The following is a 21,155-nucleotide window of genomic DNA, read 5'->3' as shown; positions in this document are numbered from 1 at the left end:
GTAGAAATAGAAAGGATGGACTATTGGTGAACAGATAAAAAAAGTGACATACTTTGAATACTTCGATGCTTTCGAGAGAGCACAGTGGGCAAAAAAAGCCGCGTGACAAGGTAAACAGTGTATCATGGGCGGTAGCTTGTTCCAGAGAATGGCACCAATGGAATTGGATCGTATCTCTACCAGAAGAACCGGGCCAGAAGGGTACCTGCAATAGGTTTTCGGGTCAGCTCCACGGGTGCGATCACTCTGTGTTCTGACGTAAAAATTCCGAAACAGGACACTCGAACGACCATGGATGCGGCGACGAACGAATATTAGAACTTTCGCTGCCAAGGCGTCCTCGAGGGTAGGAAGACAGGGTCTGTTCAAAAGTTTCAAGCATGGAGCGGTCATCAGACGGCGGCATTCACCCTTCATTATACAGACTTGTGCTAGCCCCTTGCATGGCGGATACTGCAGGCAGAAAATTGTCAGAATTTTGTACTTTTTCTGGAATGTTTCATGTGTGTTGGTCTATGGACAAAGAAGAGGAGCAGAATTTGACGAATTGCCACCGTACGCTTTGCATGCGTATGGTTCAGTCAATTACTCCCTGATTTCAACGAGGCTTTTCGAGCAGAATCTGCCACTTTGTCCAACATCAACCACCAAGTGCTAATTCTCGCCGCCTGTATTACGGTACTACAGCGTCGACTGCAGTGCAGACCACAAGACGGTTAGGACTTGTGAAAAGAGCTTTCTAACAATACAGTTACTTTTTTCTGGTCTAGATCTACCATGATCTAGTCTGTGTATGTAGTCTGTAGCCTGTGTAAGCATGGCCCAGTGATCAATGGTGATCATGGTGATCGCTCCTGTGTAAATCTACATGTTGCTCTACACTAGAGTAGATCTACTATTGACATAGTCGTTGTGCATGTCACCGCGAAGCTCACGACCAGGCTCTCTACCAGGGAGTAGTAATTTACTACTCCCTGCTCTCTACCATGTCTACGCGCTACGCCTAGCGGCCGGCTGTCGATGCTGTCATTTGTTCACTTTTATTTTTCACACTTCCATCATACTTGAAGAGTCGAACGCTCGTTCGAATATCTTGCTGTTACTTATCACTTACTGGTTCATTCGTCGTCCTGAATCTCTCCGTTCTAGTCTCGGTCGAGTCACGGCGAGACAAACCCTGAATCCTTGTGCGTGTAGATCTACATCATTCAGTCCTAAAACTGTTGTTGCGCGCTGCTTCCCCACGGCCGGCCTGCGTCTTTTGTGGACGGTCATTAGAAAGCGGAGGTATCCCGTCGAGGCAAGCCTGGCTGGCTCTTGACGAACCACTGCTTCTACTCGACTCTCTAGCGTTCTGTACTGCGACCTGGTAAGTAATAATACTGACAGTAGTGTTAGCATTCACCTAACGTTGCATTGCAGGCTTTGCTTCTAACTAATTACTTCTAAGTCTAAGTCTTGGCATCTCACTCATGGCAACTGAGTAGAACCACAGGAGAGGTGTGCACACTACCAATACTACCATCCGAGTAGCTTGCTTCAGTTGCAAGGCGTTGTTGTGCTTTGCTGAATTTTTTTCCAGGGTGAACGGCGAAACTGTTCGTTGTAAGCCTGAAGCCAGGGTCCGCAGTCTCGCTCTCGCCGTGTCGGGGTTGTCAAGGTTCCCTGACGTGCGGTGCAGTCGGTAGCACTGTCCCCGGAAGTAACGGGTTAGTTAGTTAGTTACAGGCGCACGGTCACGGTTCAGGTGTTTGCTTGGTTCAGCGTGGGAACAAGACTTAGTCTGGCCCGGTAAGCAAGCAAGTCACAGGCTTGACGTTGGTATTTCCACTGACTAGTCTGAGTCTGTCTGATGTACTTCAAAAGTACTTCAAACAAACATGTAATGATGTAGGGGATTTAATGCAAGCCTTGCCTGATAGGTAACATGTTTTCACGGTGACAGCGTAAACAAGGCGAGGACGCACTGAACCGTATGGGGCATTGCCCCAGTTCAGACCCTCGTTTTCTTTCTAGGCGGCGTAGGAAAATTCCCTGATCTCATAATTGTGGTGATATTGTAGCACCTTTCCCTGCATGGGTCTTGGCACTCAGGCTGCTAGTGCTACTGTTCGCACCCTAGGCCCTGCACTGCTGTACCTCTGGCGCCTTGCACATAACACATTCACATGTCACCTTTCAAGCCGCCTTTGCAGCCAGCTTCCCTTTAAAAGCCATTGCGTTTTACTGATGATTCATTCTCATCTTTCGAAGAGTTGGTCTGCCTTGAGCAGGACACAACATGGCGCAGCGAAAGACACGAACCTCTGTCAAGGCCAAGGCTGAGGAAGCAGCAGCAATCAACGACGGGTTGACAGAGCGGATGCAGCCAGGAACTCAAGAAGAAGGAAGCCTGCTGCAGTCTATCGTCCAATCCCTCAGCCAGCAGCAGCAGATTCTGCTTAGGCTCACAATGGCGGAGTCAAGCCAGCCTGCCGGCAGCGGCCCGCCACCATCCACCTCAAGACAGCCAGAGGTAGGGCCGTGGGCCCGGAGAGCGGAAATACCCCACCTGCCCAGTCCAGACTCGATAGACCTAGCTGGTTTCCTCGAGTGGAAAGTCAAGTGGTCTGACTACGTGACGTTGACTGGGCTATGCAGAGACGCAGGTACAGTTACACAGCAAGCAGTTCTCCGTACAGCTCTCAATGATGGTTGGGTGCGGCTGTGGCAGGCGGGCGTAGTTCCTATAGCCGACGGCGATGATGAGCGGGTTGCCATCCAGAAGCTGGAAGCTTTCCTGAGAAAGCGAAGAAACCCGTTACTGGACCGCAAGGCCTTCCATGGCAGGAGCCAGAGACAAGGCGAGAGTATCAGCCAGTACTTCTCGGGTCTGTCTCAGCTGCATGATGCGTGCAGCTACCCAGATAGTCTGCAGTGCGGCAGATGTGGGTCACTGTGCGGCCATGAGGCCCAACTTCGGGAAACCCGGCTCCGCGACAGGCTCGTCTGTGGCCTAAGGGATCGAGCGATGCAACGACGGGTGCTCGAAGAAGAGTATGCCAGTGAGTTATCGCTCGATCGGGTCATGCAGATATGCTCTGCATACGAATCCTCTACCGATACGGAATCTGGCCTCGGTGAGCAGCTGCCCGACCTGGCGTTGGCGGCGGCAACGAAGTCCACTTACAAGCGTCAGCAGGCGCAGGCAAAGACGCTGAAGTCGGACGTAGGCACGTGCAGGTTTTGTGGGGAGACTCACCCCAAGGGCCAATGCAAGGCCTATAACCAGACATGCCGCTTGTGCCTCAAGGTGGGTCACTTTGCTAGGGTTTGTCGACAGCGGACCTCGCCCTCACCAGGAACGACGTCTGTCGACTCGCTGTTTGTCAACCAGGCTGGTCCTTCTAGGAACAAGCTGGTGACGGTTGGCGTCGCGATCCAGGGAGGATCGTCATGCGCTATCGGGTGGCTGCCGGACACGGGCGCGGATGTGGACGCCATCAGTCTTACCGACCTGGATGGTATCGACCCAAGCCTCAGGATGAATCTAGTGCCGGACACAGCTGATGTCAAGGCAGCTAACGGTACAGCTTTGGATTCCATGGGCAAGCTCGAGGCTCAGTTGTCTTTGAGCGACACTACCGCCGTGTCGACCCTGCACGTATTCCGGCAGCTGAAGACACCTCTGCTCAGCAAGGACACGTGCATGAAGTTGCGGCTTCTCGAGGATGGATGGCCTCACTCCCGTCTAAGGGTACAAAGCGTGGCAAACATCTCCATCCCTCGGAAGCAAGCATCCGAAGTCGCAGACACGTCAGTAGGTACTGCGTCGACGGCGGCTGAGGAAATCCGACGTACCTTGCTGGAAGAGTTTCCAGAAGTGTTCTGTGATACCCCGCTCAAGCCCATGAGCGGTGAGCCGATGCGCATCGAGCTCATCAATGGCGCGTCGCCATGCCGCCTGTATCGCGCTCGCTCCATCCCATTCAGGTGGCGCGACGCTGTGCAGAACCAGCTGTCCGACATGGTGGGCAAGGGCGTCATTGAGAAGGTGCCTGTCGGCGAAGCATACACTTGGTGCCACCCACTGGTGGTGGTCCCTAAGAAGAATTCCAGTGAGCCGCGCATCACGGTGGACCTGACGGGTCTAAATAAATGGGTCAAGAGGCCGGCATACCCAACCCGAGTACCTCGGGAAGTCGTCGCGTCGATCCCAATGGGGATGCAGTACTTCACCACCCTAGATTCTCGCCATGGCTACTGGCAGGTACCCCTCGACGACGATAGCACCAGGCTCACAACGTTCATGACGCCATGGGGTGCCTACCGTTTCAAGCGGAACGTCATGGGCTTGGTGTCGGCAGGTGACGAACACAACCGGAGAGGAGACGAAGTGTTCGCCGGGTTTTCGAATCTTCAGAAAGTGGTAGAGGATGTCATCGTGTACGACACTGAGCTTGAGGCGCACACCCAGAGGGTTCGCAATGTGCTCAAGCTTTGCTCGGAGAACCAAATCACACTGAACCGCCGCAAATTCGTCTTTGCGGCACCCAGAGCATCGTACTGCGGATTCGTGGTGACGCCGGACGGCTACAGTCCTGATCGAAGCTTGGTGGAGGATCTACACAACTTTCCAATCCCTACCAACCGCACTGATATCCGATCCTTCTGTGGACTCGTGCAGCAGTTCGACGCGTTCACGCCGCGACTAGCGGAGCTTCTATCCCCGATCCGCTCTCTGCTCTCTCCAAAGAATGAGTTTATCTGGGAGGATCCGCAGCAGCAGGCATTTACAGCTATACTAGAGGAGCTGGTAAGCCCTCGAGTGTTGGCTACCTTCGACCCTGCACAGCCGCTTCGTCTCGAGACAGACGCCTCGCAGTCAAACGGTCTCGGCATGGCACTGTGGCAGCAGCAAGTGGACGGGCGGTGGCGTCTAGTGCAATGTGCTTCACGGCACGTCACTGAGACCGAGGCCAGGTACTCTGCAACGGAGATTGAACTGCTGGCGGTAGTCTGGGCAGTCCACAAGGCTAGACTGTTCCTGGCCGGTGCTGATTTCGAGCTGCTAGTCGATCACAAGCCGCTCATTCCTATCCTGAATGCTAAGACGCTGGATGAGTTGACGTCTCCACGAATCGTGCGACTACGGGAGAAGCTGACGCCTTTTCGGTTCGTGGCTCAGTGGAGACCGGGTGCCGATCACAAGGTCGCAGATTGCCTGTCGAGACACCCAGTAAGTGCACCAGACCCTGACGATGAAGCTGGTGAGGAAGAAATCGAGCACTGCTACTGTGTTCTCCGTCAGCTGTCGCAAGAGGACGAGGAAACAGGCCATACAGTCCTCCCCGACCTTGGCATTACGAAGGTGCGGGCGGAGGGCTCGACGGACCCGGAATACCTCAAGCTGTTGAACGCCGTAAAGAACGGCTTTCCGGTGGATAAGGCTGCTCTGGACCTCGATCTGCACCCGTACTGGCAGGTTCGGCATGACCTGTCGGTCGAGGACGGTATAGTGTTGTTGGGCCACCGTATTGTCGTTCCCAGAAGGTTACGCCAGACCACGCTGGAGCAACTTCACGCTTCTCATCAGGGACAGACCCGCACACTCCGCAGGGCCAGGCAAGCAGTGTACTGGCCCCAGATCTCCAATGACGTTAAGAACGTCGTCCAGACTTGCAGATCCTGCATCACGCTGCTCCCCTCCCAACCTTCTGAGCCCAGACTTGCAGATCCTGCATCACGCTGCTCCCCTCCCAACCTTCTGAGCCGCTCCTCTCTGACAGTCGTCCGTCCAGACCGTTCGAAGATGCAGCGGCGGACCTCTTCTCCCTAGGCGGCTTTGAGTACCTGGTTCTCACCGACAAGTTTTCCGGCTGGCCATTTGTTGGGCGTTGTGGGAGGTCGGCTACCACGTCTGACGTCACCAAACATCTCGTTCAGTGGATGTCGGACGTTGGCGTTCCTACGCGCCTCACGACGGATGGTGGGCCGCAATTCAGATCTTCAGCGTTCGCTTCGTTCTGCTCAGAGTGGAACATTTGCCACGACCCCAGCAGCCCGTACAATCCTCAGTCAAATGGCGCGGCTGAGGCGGCGGTCAAGGCCATGAAGCACTTATTAATGAAAATTGGCAAAGGTGACCCCTATAACAGCAGTGCCTTCAGAGAAGGGTTGCTGGAGTGGCGTAACACGCCTGGTGCAGGAGGAGCAAGCCCGGCCCAGCTGCTGTTTGGAAGGCCAACGAGGACCAAGGTTCCCACACTTCCTGCAAATCTGCAGCAGTACGCTGCCCACAGCCGCAGTGCTCCCCAGCAGGTCTCATCCCAGCTTGGCAAACCTCTGCCCCCTCTGCACGTAGGCGATAAGGTATGGATCCAGAACCGGTCTTCAAAACGCTGGGATATGGAAGGAACGGTCACAAAATGCACGAGAAGAGGACGGAGCTACACAGTGCAGACAGTGACGGGGTCCAGCTTCTGGCGGAACAGACGGTTGCTCCGGCCACGTGCATAGATTGACTGGGCATGCTTCTCTTGCTTTTTCCTTGTCGCTTGTGCGCTACGCTGTGATTTTCGACTTACTCTTGCTTTTTCCTTGTTGCTTGTGCGCTACGCTGTGATTTTCGAATTTCAGTTTCAGGATTTTCTTTGTGTTAGTGCTCCCAAGTCGCACTTAAGCCGAGGGGGCATGTGGTGATATTGTAGCACCTTTCCCTGCATGGGTCTTGGCACTCAGGCTGCTAGTGCTACTGTTCGCACCCTAGGCCCTGCACTGCTGTACCTCTGGCGCCTTGCACATAACACATTCACATGTCACCTTTCAAGCCGCCTTTGCAGCCAGCTTCCCTTTAAAAGCCATTGCGTTTTACTGATGATTCATTCTCATCTTTCGAAGAGTTGGTCTGCCTTGAGCAGGACACAACAATAATCAGTACTCGGGAGATGAAATCCGGCTGTAACTGGTACAACCCTCTGACCCCAAAAAAGCACACAGACAGGAACAAAACATAAGGAGCAACGACAGGCAACCACAGTCAGAGGACAGACTCGGGGTGCTACTGATGTGGGAAGGGTGCTAGGTTATAAAGCTGCAGAGGTAGAACTTTGATCCGTGTCGGCAGTTTGACACCAGCTCTGTGTGCTTGTTAAGTCTGCATTGCTGATGTATAGTTTCTCTGTTAGACACAGGCCGCCGCCGCCGCACCTCTTGGTGGTATTTGTGTAGGGATGCGCCCTGCATCGGATCTAACTTGTTACCAGTAGATCCTGTAGGCCTTGTTCGGCTCCTGCAACTTCCGAACGTATCTCGACAGCGGTGTGCTTTTCTCGTACTTTTTGTGACGGAATGAGGTGCTGTGGTTGTTTAGGCGCTGCTTGAATGTGTTCTCGGACAGCCCAAGGTAGATTTTGGGTGGGGCGCTGTTGGAGACCATGTGAACTTCCGCCGTGTAAATGAGTTCGTCTGTGGAGCATTGACTCCGGCGGTGGCGTCAGTTGGTGCACATCCTTCCGTTCCCGCTGCTTCATGTGGCATTGCAGAAGCTGGGTTTGCTCAATTGGAGGTGGTAACAAGCGCGGTGTCTACAGGGGTGGCGCTGTCTTGTTCCGCCAGGGTGGCCGTTGGCTGTGTGGCACAAGCTTGTTTGATAATTCTGTTATGTGCGGTGAATCCCGGTGATGATGGACTTCATGTTCGGCATGGTGTGCTTTTCTCGTACTTTTTGTGACGGAATGAGGTGCTGTGGTTGTTTAGGCGCTGCTTGAATGTGTTCTCGGACAGCCCACTGTAGATTTTGGGTGGGGCGCTGTTGGAGACCATGTGAACTTCCGCCGTGTAAATGAGTTCGTCTGTGGAGCATTGACTCCGGCGGTGGCGTCAGTTGGTGCACATCCTTCCGTTCCCGCTGCTTCATGTGGCATTGCAGAAGCTGGGTTTGCTCAATTGGAGGTGGTAACAAGCGCGGTGTCTACAGGGGTGGCGCTGTCTTGTTCCGCCAGGGTGGGCGCTGTCTTGTTCCGCCAGGGTGGGCGCTGTCTTGTTCCGCCAGGGTGGCCGTTGGCTGTGTGGCACAAGCTTGTTTGATAATTCTGTTATGTGCGGTGAATCCCGGTGATGATGGACTTCATGTTCGGCATGGCGCGGTAGCTGGTTTTCAAGGCGTTTCGGCTGAAAATCTTTGAAAGTGGCAAGGTCTTTGGGAAGTGCTTGCTGACAATTGTTAAGAACCGGCCAGCAATGTCTGTGGCGACATTTACGCTGTATGGTGGGTTGAACCAAGTAATTCTCCGTTTCCTGTTTATCTTTGGTCTGTTTTTGATGTACTCGACATGCTCCACATATCCGCTCCATCTTAGGGTGTCGTATAATATAGAGTGGTGCGGCTCTGGAGAAAGTTTCCGCATCGCTGGAGATGTCCGACAGCCTCTTTGATATCGACACCAGCAAGTTTCGGATGACCGTGCGCGGGTGGTTTGATTGAGTATGGACGTATACTGGTTTGCCGTTGGGCTTGCGGTAAGGTTGGTGTTTACCTGTGCTCAGATCAAATGACACATTGAGGAAGCCAAGGTGATGGTAATCCATAGGCCAATGTCAGTGAAGGCTTCTGTTATTCTCTTTTTGGTTCTCTCAGCCTCGACGCCGGTAGCATTTCTGAGAACCGCCAATCCATCGTCCCAGTGAAGGCCAATTCGTTGGCTGGTGCAGATGGGGGCGAGCTTGCCTAGAACATGCATTCCTACGAGTTCACAAGTTTCCGTGCCGTCAAAGGTTCCCATGGTAACGTCGAAATATCCGTCGCAATCCGTTTTCACCCAGGTCTTGTCCATTCCAAATAGGAGAGATTTCCGCGAATGCAAGATTATGTCCTCGTCTTGCTGGGTGATGGGCACACGCTGTTTAGCGAATTCTATTGCCGCATGCAAGATCGTTTCTGAGATGGAGGGATAGAACTCGATAACGTCGAACGAGATGAAAAGAGAGGTCTTGCTTGTTTGACAGGCCGCGGAACCACTCAATAATGGTCTGTAAATTCTTCCACAAATTCACTTCCACTTTTTTTAGGCCGTGCAGGACATATCCTTGGCTTGAGCCCGTATGTTTCTTTGCAGGTGGTAGTGGGATGATCGTTCTGCTGGGCGCTCTGGCCGTTGAGATAGAATAGCGCCTTCCAACGCATGCGTTTGATTAGGTGCTCTGTGCTCTCTATAAGCATCTTCTTGTACGCATTTGCCGAGGAGAGTGGGATGCATGTGATGTACCCCTGGATACCAGTGGAACAATCACTTACTCGGATGCATGTGGGCGGACAGCCTCATGTGTGGGCAGGAGCACCGTAATAAATATTTGAATTGATAATTATGGTGAAAAAGGAGGACAAAATGTTACGAGTTATGACTCAGGGGCCGCTAAAGGGGAAGTTAAGGCAAAAATCAAAATTTCACCAGTTGTAGTCTTCGGGGTGCTGAGTCGAATGGTCTTGGTCCGAGAAAGCTGAGACGCTCCCTTCCTACTTGAATCCCAATCGAACTCGCGCACTTCCACCGAAACTGGGTGACTGCGCCCTACTAGATGGGGATTTGTATGCAAAATGTCACTAAAAGCGCCATTTCGTTCTTATAAAAGCACGGATGACTGCAATTGGCCCATATGTTGTAGTCTTTTGGACGCTGAGTCGACTGGTTTTGGTCCGAAAATGCTGCGATGCAGCGTTCCTCCTTTATTCCCAATCGAACATGGTTGAACAAGCGGTCACGTGCTCCTGCGTACACCAGTCATCTGGTCACCGTGCCTGCAGGGTACAACTTACTAGCCTGTTTGACCTTTTTTGGGTGCAGTCCTGTCACTCGAGTTGAACTCGAGTTGAACCTTGGTGTGAAAGTTGTCGCCTGCTGGCGTGGTGACCAGGTGATTTGGGCACCCAGGAGCGTCTCAGCTTTCTCGGACCAAGACCATTCGACTCAGCACCCCGAAGACTACAACTGGTGAAATTTTAATTTTTGCCTTAACTTCCCCTTTAACATGAGAAAAATAAGCCCGGGCTTATTCAACCCTAGGCTTACGATAAGCCCGCCTTGATCTGTCACCCAGTCATTTTAGAGCGCGCGTTTACATGGTTAGGCGGGCTTATTCAGCTCGCCCCGAGCTGAACTAGCCCTACCCTTGACCCCCGAGCCTATCCAACCCCCAGGGCTTATTTTGTCATGTAAACGATCAAGAAGGGCTTATAAGCGAGTTTTTCCGTATTTTTCGATTTTTTCGAACTCGCTTATAAGCCCTTCTTGGCCGTGGACAGTGCGTCTCTTTTATTTATTTCTTGGCATGTTTTCTTCTGGCTTTTGTCCAGTGGAAGGTCCTAGCCCATCCTTCACCTTCTCGAAAAATAAGTGACAATTAGAAAGGCAGTAGAAACCTGAGCCGGCATTTCTTGATCCAAATTTCATCAGACACGAACATTTATCACTGCGTTCATGTGCGATTTGAAAAATAAAATGCATGCAGAACTCGCAGTCACTCACCTGAACTCAGTCCCGTACAACCGTCATGTAAACGGTTGAAAAATGAGCCCGAGGCGAATAAGCCCATGCTTATTTTCCTCATGTAAACGGCCCCTAACTGTCCACCAACGTAACCAGATCTTTTTCAGTCTCCGGTTACGTTGGTGAACAGTTAGTCATAACTCGTAACACTTTGTCCTTCTCTTTTCACCATAATTTAATTGGCTCACCATCCGAGTTGAATTGATAATGCGACTAGTTCTAGCAACACTTCGAAGAGACATGGAGACTGACCAGTGACAGGTGTTGGATAGGCAGTGAATAGGTATGTTACTTATCACTATAATGCTATAAGATTAATGCGCACTGGCGTCGCCATGCAAGTTTCGTTAGCCATCGCATGTGCTGAATAGAATGAAGGAATGAGGAACGAGCGGGGCCAGAAACTGAGGTGCACATATACGAGTACGTATGCAAGTGCAAGTGGAGAAACGGCAACACGTGAACATTTCAAGGCACACAGAACGTCAACGAAACATCAACTACAGTCCATTCACGGAAAAATGATCGCTGGACTATTTAAAATCCAATTCGGATCGATTTGGGCTAAAAAATGCGGTTCTATGTTGAATCGGTTGTATGCCGTTGTGTACTTGTTGTTTGAACACAGGCAGCGGCAGAATCAGCATCAACGCCAACAGTAGACTAAGACGTGGATAAAACGCACCGGAAGAATTCACGATGTACGAGCCTCAGCTTGATGACATTATGCCCTTCATTCCGGCACAGTGCCTGGCACAGGAGAGTAGGAATATTCGCAAGGTCGTAAGTGCAGTCTGATCGGGGTTGTGGCCAAGGCGACATAGCGTCGTGGCGCTGCTGTATGCGTACTACCCTCCTTCAAATTCTTATCAGGGTCGTGACCATGCCCAGCAACATAGTGTGGCGATGTATGCGCCTTCATTCAAGCAGTCTATCTGCCCCCTTTTCAGAATCGAAAATGCCACAGAACAGTGTACTAGAACCGTCTTCTTCATGCAGGGTGCAGTGTGAACATGTAGACGCTCGACAGTGGAGTACAGTCAGTATCGCCTATAGCGTTGGTGTTTGATTTTGAGCATTTTATCACTATAAACGATATATCACTATGACCGATACTGCATGCAATGTATGCGAGGGGGGTGTCAAACGACTCAGCGTGCCGTGCACATACGCACTACATACAATGTACAATGTCATGTAGCTGGCTGTAGCTCCTGACACACAAAAATCAGCATTTCCTCATGATGGAGGCATATTTTGGCAACTTGTACGAGCTAAACTCACCAAACAACACTCACTGGACAAGTTATTCACGAAGAAGTAACACCCTGTTCTCCTCTGCCATCACTTGATTTTACATCAATCACTATAACCGATGCAATAATAATGTAATAAAAGTCTTTTGAAATATGAATTTGATCACTATAGGCGATATATTACTATAGACGATTATTACTATACGCGATAACTGTGTATACTTAGTTATGGCAAATGAAAATGAATTTGAGAAATTGATCACTATATCCGGTATATTACTATAGCCGCCAACCTTATAGGCGATACGGACTGTATTACACTGGTTATCTCTCGCTATCGACGACAATGGTAGCTGAGTAAAAATGGCAATAGGCCTACCTGGCCATGCTGCTGGTAACCCATGCTGTAACCCGTGCTGTAACCCATGCTGTAACCCGTGCTGTAACCCATGCTGTTCTCCATGCCGTACTCAATGTGACTTTGCTATGGAGCAGCGCATGTATGCGCAACTCTGCAGAGAATAAGCCTCAGCCACCCTTCAATATCAAGCTGGCTACAGCAGGGGTTATGAATGATCAGTCAGAGTGTACAGCCTTTTTTGGGCACAAACTATTTACTCCCGGGAACAGCAGAACGAATCTCAGTACAGGGGGTCTGGATACGTCGCCTACGTATTCGTATCAGGCGTTTGATTCTCCCACTACGTTCCATGTTGTCATTGCTTTTCGGACAAAAACGCCACGTACACCGCCACATTTTGGCCGTAGTGTGCTTCGCCCATTATGGTCGGTGAACATTTTTTTAGTATCTATTTCATGTTTTTTGTTTTTGTTTTGTTTTGTGCCGCAGGGGCCGGATAGCAGAGAGGTCTATGCCAGTGGATGTGATGTGGGAACGCTCGAAGATTTACCAGGCTACTCCCCGGTATGTCAGTAATTCTAAGATATTTAAAAAAAGCTAGTAGAGATCAGTTTAGGTTTTGCTAGAAAGACCGACGATAGCACAGTCTACATGCAGCCTTAGTTTGTGTATCAATCACCATGACTGTGCTGTTCCGGGCAGCCCATGGCAATCACCATGTGCTGTTCTGGGCAGCCCATGGCACTCACCGTGTGATGTTCCAGGCAGCCCAAGGCAATCACCATGTGCTGTTCCTGGCAGCCCATGGCAGTCACCATGTGCTGTTCCAGGCAGCCCATGGCACTCCCCGTGTGCTGTTCCAGGCAGCCCATGGCAATCACCATGTGCTGTTCCAGGCAGCTCATGGCAATCACCATATGCTGTACCAGGCAGCCCATGGCAATCGCCATGTGCTGTTCCAGGCAGCCCATGGCAATCACCATGTGCTGTTCCAGGCAGCCCATGGCAATCACCATGTGCTGTTCCAGGCAGCCCATGGCACTCACCATGTGCTGTTCCAGGCAGCCCATGGCACTCCAGGCCCGTAGCAGCCCCATTTTGGTTGGTCCGGCAAGATCCGACCTCGATGCCCCCCCCCCCCCCCCCCCCCGAGCCCACACTCCTAGTAGTGCTAGCGGCCGTGACATATGCCGGTACATGTACAGGTACAAAATTTCATGATACAATGAGCCATTAACGGTGGTTTCTGAACTGCAACATCTTGGCATCACCTTGACCGACAACCTGGATTTCCGCAAACATGTCGCCTCAATAACTTCGAAGTTCAGATATCGAGTGCACCTACTGTCAATAATGTCCCAGCAACTTACGCCTTCGGCAATGATCATACTGTACAAAGGGTTTGTAAGACCTGTGATCGAATATAGCTGTACGGTGTGGTCGTTTGGATCTAATAAGAAACCCATGACCACTCTTGATCAATTACAGGCAAGGTTTGCTAGAGCTCTACTGAAAAAGAAAAAAATTGCATTTGATTACACTTCTTCCAAATCTGTCTTAAATTCTAAATGCTCCCTAGAGTCACTAGCCTATCGTCGTCAAATCATCAGTCTCACTACTTTTCACAGATATGTTTTCCATCATCGTGATTACCTTGCTGATTTCCATTTCAAGATTACGAATAGTGAGCGACGACCAAATAAAATCATTCTTCCCAAATTTAAATCATTGTCTAAGTCTCTCTTCATGTTCCGAACTGCTATTCTATGGAACTGTTTACCCCCCAGTCTAACATCGGAAGCCTCGCTCTATAAGTTCAAAGCTGCCCTCAGGAAATTTACAGCTGACCATGCTCATGCAATCAACGGAATTCCGCCACCTTGCAGTTGATTTTCCCCATTTCTCTCCTCATCAATCCCTACTTGTCTTTGTACATACATCTACATCTACTGTTCTTTCAATCAAATGAACCCCTCGATAGGCACGTTGCCTTTGGGTCATTTCAAAATAATAATAATAATTGTACAATCATGTACGTGTATGTACATGCATGTAATCGTGACCATGCAGAGTGACATAGGGCGAGAAAAGGAAGAAGGATGTTCTGCATGAGTAAGGAAAAAGGGCATCAGCATGTTGTGTCCGTCCAAACAGAACTTGTTGAAAAACAAACAAACAAACAAACATGGTATTCGCTACAACATGTACATGATATGTACTACTAGAGTTCAAAGTATAATATTAATTATCCTCTTGCTATTACCATGTACTACCTCTACTTATATACCTCACTACATCTACTTATTGCACATATCATGGGTGGACATCCTGAGCTGCTTACATGTGTGAGCTCCTTTTTTTTTTTTTTTTTTTTTTTTTTTTTTTTTTTTTTTTGCCGAATATTGGTCCGGCACCTGCCGGACCGCCTGCTACGGCCCTGCACTCACCATGTGCTGTTCCAGGCAGCTCATGGCAATCACCATGTGCTGTTCCGGGCAGCCCATGGCACTCACCATGTGCTGTTCCAGGCAGCTCATGGCAATCACCATGTGCTGTTCCTGGCAGCCCATGGCAATCACCATGCGCTGTTCCAGGCAGCCCATGGGAATCACCATGTGCTGTTCCTGGAAGCCCATGACAATCACCATTTGCTGTTCCAGGCAGCCCATGGCAATCACCATGTGCTGTTCCATGTGCTGTTCCAGGCAGCAGCCCATGGCAATCACCATGTGCTGTTCCAGGCAGCCCATGGCAATCGCCATGTGCTGTTCCAGGCAGCCCATGGCAATCACAATGTGCTGTTTCAGGCAGCTGATGGCAATCACCATAATTATGCTGTTCCGGGCAGCCCATGGCAATCACCATGTGCTATTCCAGGCAGCCCATGGCAATCACCATGTGCTGTTCCAGGCAGCCCATGGCAATCACCATGTGCTATTCCAGGCAGCCCATGGCGATCACCATGTGCTGTTCCAGGCAGCCCATGGCAATCACCATGTGCTGTTCCAGGCAGCCCATGGCAATCACAATGTGCTGTTCCAGGCAGCCCATGGCAATCACCATTGTATTAGTCCAGGTCTGTAGTCTGCACCAATCACCACCTGCCATCCTAAAGCGTATCCACCATCCAGCCTCAGTTCAAGAGGTATGTCATGTTGAACTATTTTTATATTCAAGTTCTTGAAAGCTGTGACCTCCCCACACCACGCAAACGTGTGTCAGCTAACCTCTCACATACAAACATACATTGCTGATTCTGACTCTTTGTCCTTGCTTTCTTGTCCTCTGGGCACATGCGTGCGAGCATGCATGTGTGAGTGTGTTGTGTGTTGTGTTTTTGATTTATGGCTGAACTATGCTGCTCGCACTCTACTGGATTTCCCAAAGGCCGTTAGAAAATACCAGAATCCGTTGGCTCATATCCGTAAGTCAGCCTATGAACACTTTGCAATTTTGCCTTCTCTGCACCAATCCCTTTTCCTACTGCCTATGATGCAATGTGCATTGTGGAGTCAATACAGTATGTCTCAGCTGGTCATGTGAAGAAAAGAAGGAAGTTCATCATGTTGTTAGCGGTTACTATAAATGTTTCTTTACATCGCTTCCAAAAAGCTGCCTTTATTGGCACTAACAAATCAAGAAAGTAGCTAATATGAAGAAAAAAAAGCGTGTGGCGTTCACGGACTATATTAATTTTTGTTCAATTGCCGGTAATCTACGAAGGTGCAGACTACCATTCGTCTTGCGGACGGGGAACAATTGGAGAAACCCATCTTGATGCCTCTGGTTCGATTATATCAGATTCGATCAGGCGCTGCTGCTCTGCCTCGATCTCATCCCTAAAACTGTAGGGTGGGTGGCGTGCTGGCTGAGTGACTGGTACTGCGCTTAGCTTGACAGGGCCACTGGGTTTGTGTCGATAACATTAGCGTGAGCTTCCACTGCCTGGGGCTGTGTCAGTAAATCCAGCTCTTTCTTGTCCGAACAGCACTTGCCGAGACCCTTTCGGCACAATGAAGCAAGAGCATGAGAAACTATGCTCACCTGATGATATAGTAACATCGGCCATTCCAAGAGTGTCCACAACTCCACAGTTGTACGCTCGGAGAATTCTGCTGTTGGGCTGCGTTGGTTGCGCAACATCGCTTGTCAGGATGGTTCCGGTAGCACCAGTATCCAGCAGTCCCGTGCAAGGTTGTCATGAAGTAGCCGGACGAGTCGTCGACAGTGTGCGCACAGTCAAAGACGTTCTTTGTCACATCCTGCGCGCTACTGCTAGCGTCCTCCTGCACAGCCCTTGTGTCTGCCTTATGTTCCTTCTTAATGCAAACTGACGCATAATGGCCAACTCGCGCACAGCGTTTGCACCGAACATGTGCAGCCGGACAGTTTTCTTTACCCCACGGATGTGATCCGCCACGATACTTGCACTTTGTGGAGACTGGTTTGTTCTTGCCCATTCTGGCCACTGGAGCTGCGGCATGCACCGCTGTGACACTCCCTAGTGTAGGCTAGTGACCCGTGCATGGTTATTATGTCCTTTATTCACTCCTGTCGAAGGCGATGAGCCAGTCCCACCGGGAAGATAATTCCATGGGTGGGACAGCAAAAGAAAGTGAAGAACTATACAAACCTAAAAGCCAAAGGGACAAGAAATAGGGGAAGGAAGAGGAAGAAAGGAAAGAACCTCAATCTGAACTCCGATGTCAAAACAATAATAAAGAATTTGCAGAGATAGTCATTCTACAAGTGATAAGGACGTTGAGATCGGTCAAAGCTCGAAACTTGGTGAGCCGAATGAAGTTGTTAGGGGGTTTATTATGACATTGGGATTCGGAATCGGTAACAGTGTATTACCAAGAGTACATAACCCCCAAGAGTGTGCAACTCCAGCTATGGGGTCTGCGACGGCAGAACTTCACATCACGTGATGAACCCGTACACATTATTTGCACTCTGTGCATGATTGATACAGGGTTGTACGCAGCCCAGCTTTGGGTACAACTCTCTTGTGGTCACTTTGCACTGTTTGCCCGTGTAACCTTTTGAACTATGTCACGTGATGTGAAGTTCTGCCGTCGCAGCACTGCATAGAGGTTGTGCAGGCAGTTGCACACTCTTGGGGTTATGTACTCTTGGTATTACTGAGACCTCTAGAGTCCGCTCTGAAGTAGCACAAGGGACAAAAGCCGACACCAGGACTCGGGTATGGCCTATGCAAATTGTAGCCAAGTGCGAAAGCCTAAACTGGCCAGCGTCAGAGTGCTAAGGGAATAACAAAGGAAATATCTTTGTCAGTCTCAATCCGGGTTAGGATTGGTGGTTCACAAAAATTAAAATTAAGAATATTAATTATAATTTTGACTAGTTTGAGGGAAAGACCCAAATGGGAAAAGTCTAAATTTGTGTAATTATTATCTTCAATATCATTACTCAAGTCTCTTGGCTGTTGAATATGACAACGCAGCAGATGTCCATCTACATACCGGTATTAAGGACAGTTCTTAGAATTTTAACCGAACCTTGGATAGCCTCCTGTTGCACAATAGCCAGGTTTCCTCCCTGCACAGTCCGAAGGCATTGAGGAGTCTCTCTCACTTATTACTGTTATAATTATTATTTGCCTCTCCGCGTTTGCATCAGGGTGTGGTTCTACACCAATCAACAAATCGACATAATACACATCTGCCTCTAGCATTCGTTCTGGCCGCTCAACAAGCCAGAAGACAGTCAAGACAAGAGAAAGTGAAGGAAGGGGCACCGAGCAGCGTGGTCGATAGAAAAAAAACCAGGAGGCAACGATATGGAAGAAAGATATCAGATTGTCCATTCCGTTCACTTCATACATTATGTCAGGTTCCATTTGGGTAAATCCGGGCATTCCGCTTCAGGCTCGGGTGCGGAATAGCCGCCGCCACACTACTCTGTCTTGTGCCAGGTCCCTGATATGTGATAGATCATGGCTTCATCCGTCTGCAGCTTCATTCCCTTTGATGCGAGGTCCGTACTCAGTGTTGTTGGGAGTGTGGAAGGCAGCCGACCACGGATTTTTTCTCGCCCTTTGCTTGCCGGAAGTAGGATGTCATGGCCATTTGTGCTGGGGACTCCTTGTCCAGTCTGCAGATGTGAGATGGTTGTGTTTCGAAAAGCATGCTGTCTGCCATTGACGACTCAAACGCCACAGCTGTTGTGACAGCACTATCTGCCAGCTTAAGACGAGGCTTCACGAGTAGCTGCTTGCATATTTCATTCGAGTGCAGTTCGGCGGCAATCAGTTAATCCCGCACCTGGCCATTGACGGCAGTTACTGAGTATCCAAGCTTGTAGACTCAAACTCACATAGCTTCACCTTTTCCTGTATCCGTCCCACGGACGTTGTCACCGACTCTTCTTGCTGCTGTCTATAAGCTTACTGAATGTATGTCTCTCAGCCGTAGTGTTGACAGAAGGCCGAAAGTAGGATTGAATAGCGGCCTTCAAGACTTTGTACGCGTCTTGGTCACCAGAGGGTTCTGCGACCTGGAGACCCTTCAGTATGTGGCGAAGAGATAGTCCTGCCGGGTTTAGAAGCAGTTGCTTCTTCTCCCCTGCGTCAGCGACCTTAGCAATATCGAGGTAATCCTCGAGGTCCTCTAGCCATAAGTCGAAATTGGCTGCTATGTTGGCAGAAGGGTCCACAACAAGTTCTCGTGGTGGTCGACCCTTGACTGCTGCCATCCTGCCTGGCCACGATCCTGTTCACTGCGCCAATGTACGAGTTCAGGCTACTTGAACTCCAGTATGAACGTCTGTCCATGTAAACATAACGCAAGCCTATGTACAGACCTAAAAGGTGTAACAGCATGATGCATGACATGTGAGAGCATGATGCATGACATGTGAGAGCATGATGCATGACATGTGAGAGCATGATGCATGACATGTGAGAGCATGATGCATGACATGTGAGAGCATGATGCATGACATGTGAGAGCATGATGCATGACATGTGACAGCATGATGCATGACATGTGAGAGCATGATGCATGACATGTGACAGCATGATGCATGACATGTGACAGCATGATGCATGACATGTGAGAGAACGGAACAGCAAGTGTGAGTGTTGGGAGTGTATCTGCAACCGTAGCACTATAGCACTATAGCACTATAGCACTATAGCACTAAAGACAAACTCGTCAGAATGCAACTAACATCAATAGCACTGGGTACTACAGGGGTGTGCAAATTAGCGTTGTCAATTCAAAGGATATTATATGCAGTACATGACTGTACGGGGTACTGGGAATCTTGCATTTCAAGTAGCAGCAACAGAAACAGCAGCAAAGGCAGCACTGAGTAGAAGCTAGCACAAGACGGGGCGCTGGCCCAGGTGCAAATAATTGACTGCATTGATGCTAGTATATAGCGCAGTCAAGAGGTGTATTTAACGACCACTTTTCCATTCACGGACAGTTCTACACAGAAACTGCACCGGATACAGGGATCACCTGCCTTGCGCGACCAGCGACCAACTGTTACTGTACCAAGTGTCATAATTATCTGACCCGCATACAGATATCTGACCCGCATACAGATATCTGACCCGCATACAGATATCTGACCCGCATACAGATATCTGACCCGCATACAGATATCTGACCCGCATACAGATATCTGACCCGCATACAGCGACCAAAACTAGCCCAAAGTGCTATATTGGGTGGCAGGCTTGGCTGCAACAGGCCGTTGAAGTGCGGTCAGAAGCAAGTGCATGCAGTCAAAGAGGTGACAAGTGAAAGTGCAGGGTGCGCTGCATGCACTTGAACGAGGTGTGAGCTCATGGGTGCTTTGCCTGCATGGGAGTATTCTATGCTCCACACACCTTTCAATATGAGTACTGAAGTATATTTATGTACATGGGAGTACAAGTCATGTACATGTACATACACAATCCGATGGGCCGTGAATGTATTGGACCGGCTTCTGCTTTAGCGACCGATTTTGCTTGCACCTTGGGGTGGTCATGGTACGTGTGTGTGTGTGTGTGTGTGTGTGTGTGTACGCATGCTTGCACGCACATCCATGCACATCATGGTAGGTGTGTGAGTGTTTTGTTCATATCATGGTACGTGTGTGAGTGTTTTGTTCATATCATGGTACATGTGTGAGTGTTTTGTTCACATCATGGTACGTGTGTGAGTATTTTGTTCATATCTTGGTACGTGTGTGAGTGTTTTGTTCACATCATGGTACGTGTGTGAGTGTTTTGTTCACATCATGGTACGTGTGTGAGTGTTTTGTTCACATCATGGTACGTGTGTGAGTGTTTTGTTCATATCATGGTACGTGTGTGAGTGTTTTGTTCATATCTTGGTACGTGTGTGAGTGTTTTGTTCATATCATGGTACGTGTGTGAGTGTTTTGTTCACATCATGGTACGTGTGTGAGTGTTTTGTTCATATCTTGGTACGTGTGTGAGTGTTTTGTTCATATCTTGGTACGTGTGTGAGTGTTTTGTTCATATCATGGTACGTGTGTGAGTGTTTTGTTCATATCTTGGTACGTGTGTGAGTGTTTTGTTCATATCATGGTACGTGTGTGAGTGTTTTGTTCATATCTTGGTACGTGTGTGAGTGTTTTGTTCATATCATGGTACGTGTGTGAGTGTTTTGTTCATATCTTGGTACGTGTGTGAGTGTTTTGTTCATATCATGGTACGTGTGTGAGTGTTTTGTTCACATCATGGTACGTGTGTGAGTGTTTTGTTTGCTGGTGTTCTTTATGCACAGAAAGCCTTCAGCGTAACCGTGGTTACACTTGCCTACACTGTGCCAAGTGTCCGATCATGGGACTGGCTCATATGGTGAGTATTGGAGAAGTGATCCAGTTACAAGTAGTTGTGTCATTCAGGGCCATATTTTGCCAATACCCTGTTTTAAGTTGTTGATGCCATCTCCAGCAGGGCCGTCAATTAAGTAGCGGTCTGTAGATTTTCTTGTGACAAGACGAGACCAGATGACGCTTGCGGACACC

The 21,155-nt window shown here is 49.6% G+C and overlaps 1 protein-coding gene across 1 annotated transcript in view; it reads left to right on the top strand.

Annotated features, from left to right (window-relative positions):
- The first annotated feature begins 1,174 nt into the window (after positions 1–1,174).
- The window catches only part of LOC135831015 (uncharacterized), a 36,919-nt gene continuing 16,938 nt past the window's right edge, over positions 1,175–21,155 (top strand). The window contains exons 1-5 of the mRNA XM_065343255.1: positions 1,175–1,369; positions 11,150–11,306; positions 12,630–12,704; positions 15,528–15,564; positions 20,912–20,985. Of these exons, the coding sequence (XP_065199327.1) occupies positions 11,223–11,306; positions 12,630–12,704; positions 15,528–15,564; positions 20,912–20,985 (270 nt within the window). The 5' untranslated portion in view covers positions 1,175–1,369; positions 11,150–11,222. The remainder of the gene's footprint in view (positions 1,370–11,149; positions 11,307–12,629; positions 12,705–15,527; positions 15,565–20,911; positions 20,986–21,155) is intronic.

Source organism: Sycon ciliatum, chromosome 1 (assembly GCF_964019385.1).
Source record: "Sycon ciliatum chromosome 1, ocSycCili1.1, whole genome shotgun sequence".
Classification (NCBI taxonomy): Eukaryota; Metazoa; Porifera; class Calcarea; order Leucosolenida; family Sycettidae; genus Sycon; species Sycon ciliatum.
The sequence above is the reverse complement of the archived record's forward strand: the minus strand, read 5'-3'. Positions and strand labels throughout refer to the sequence as shown.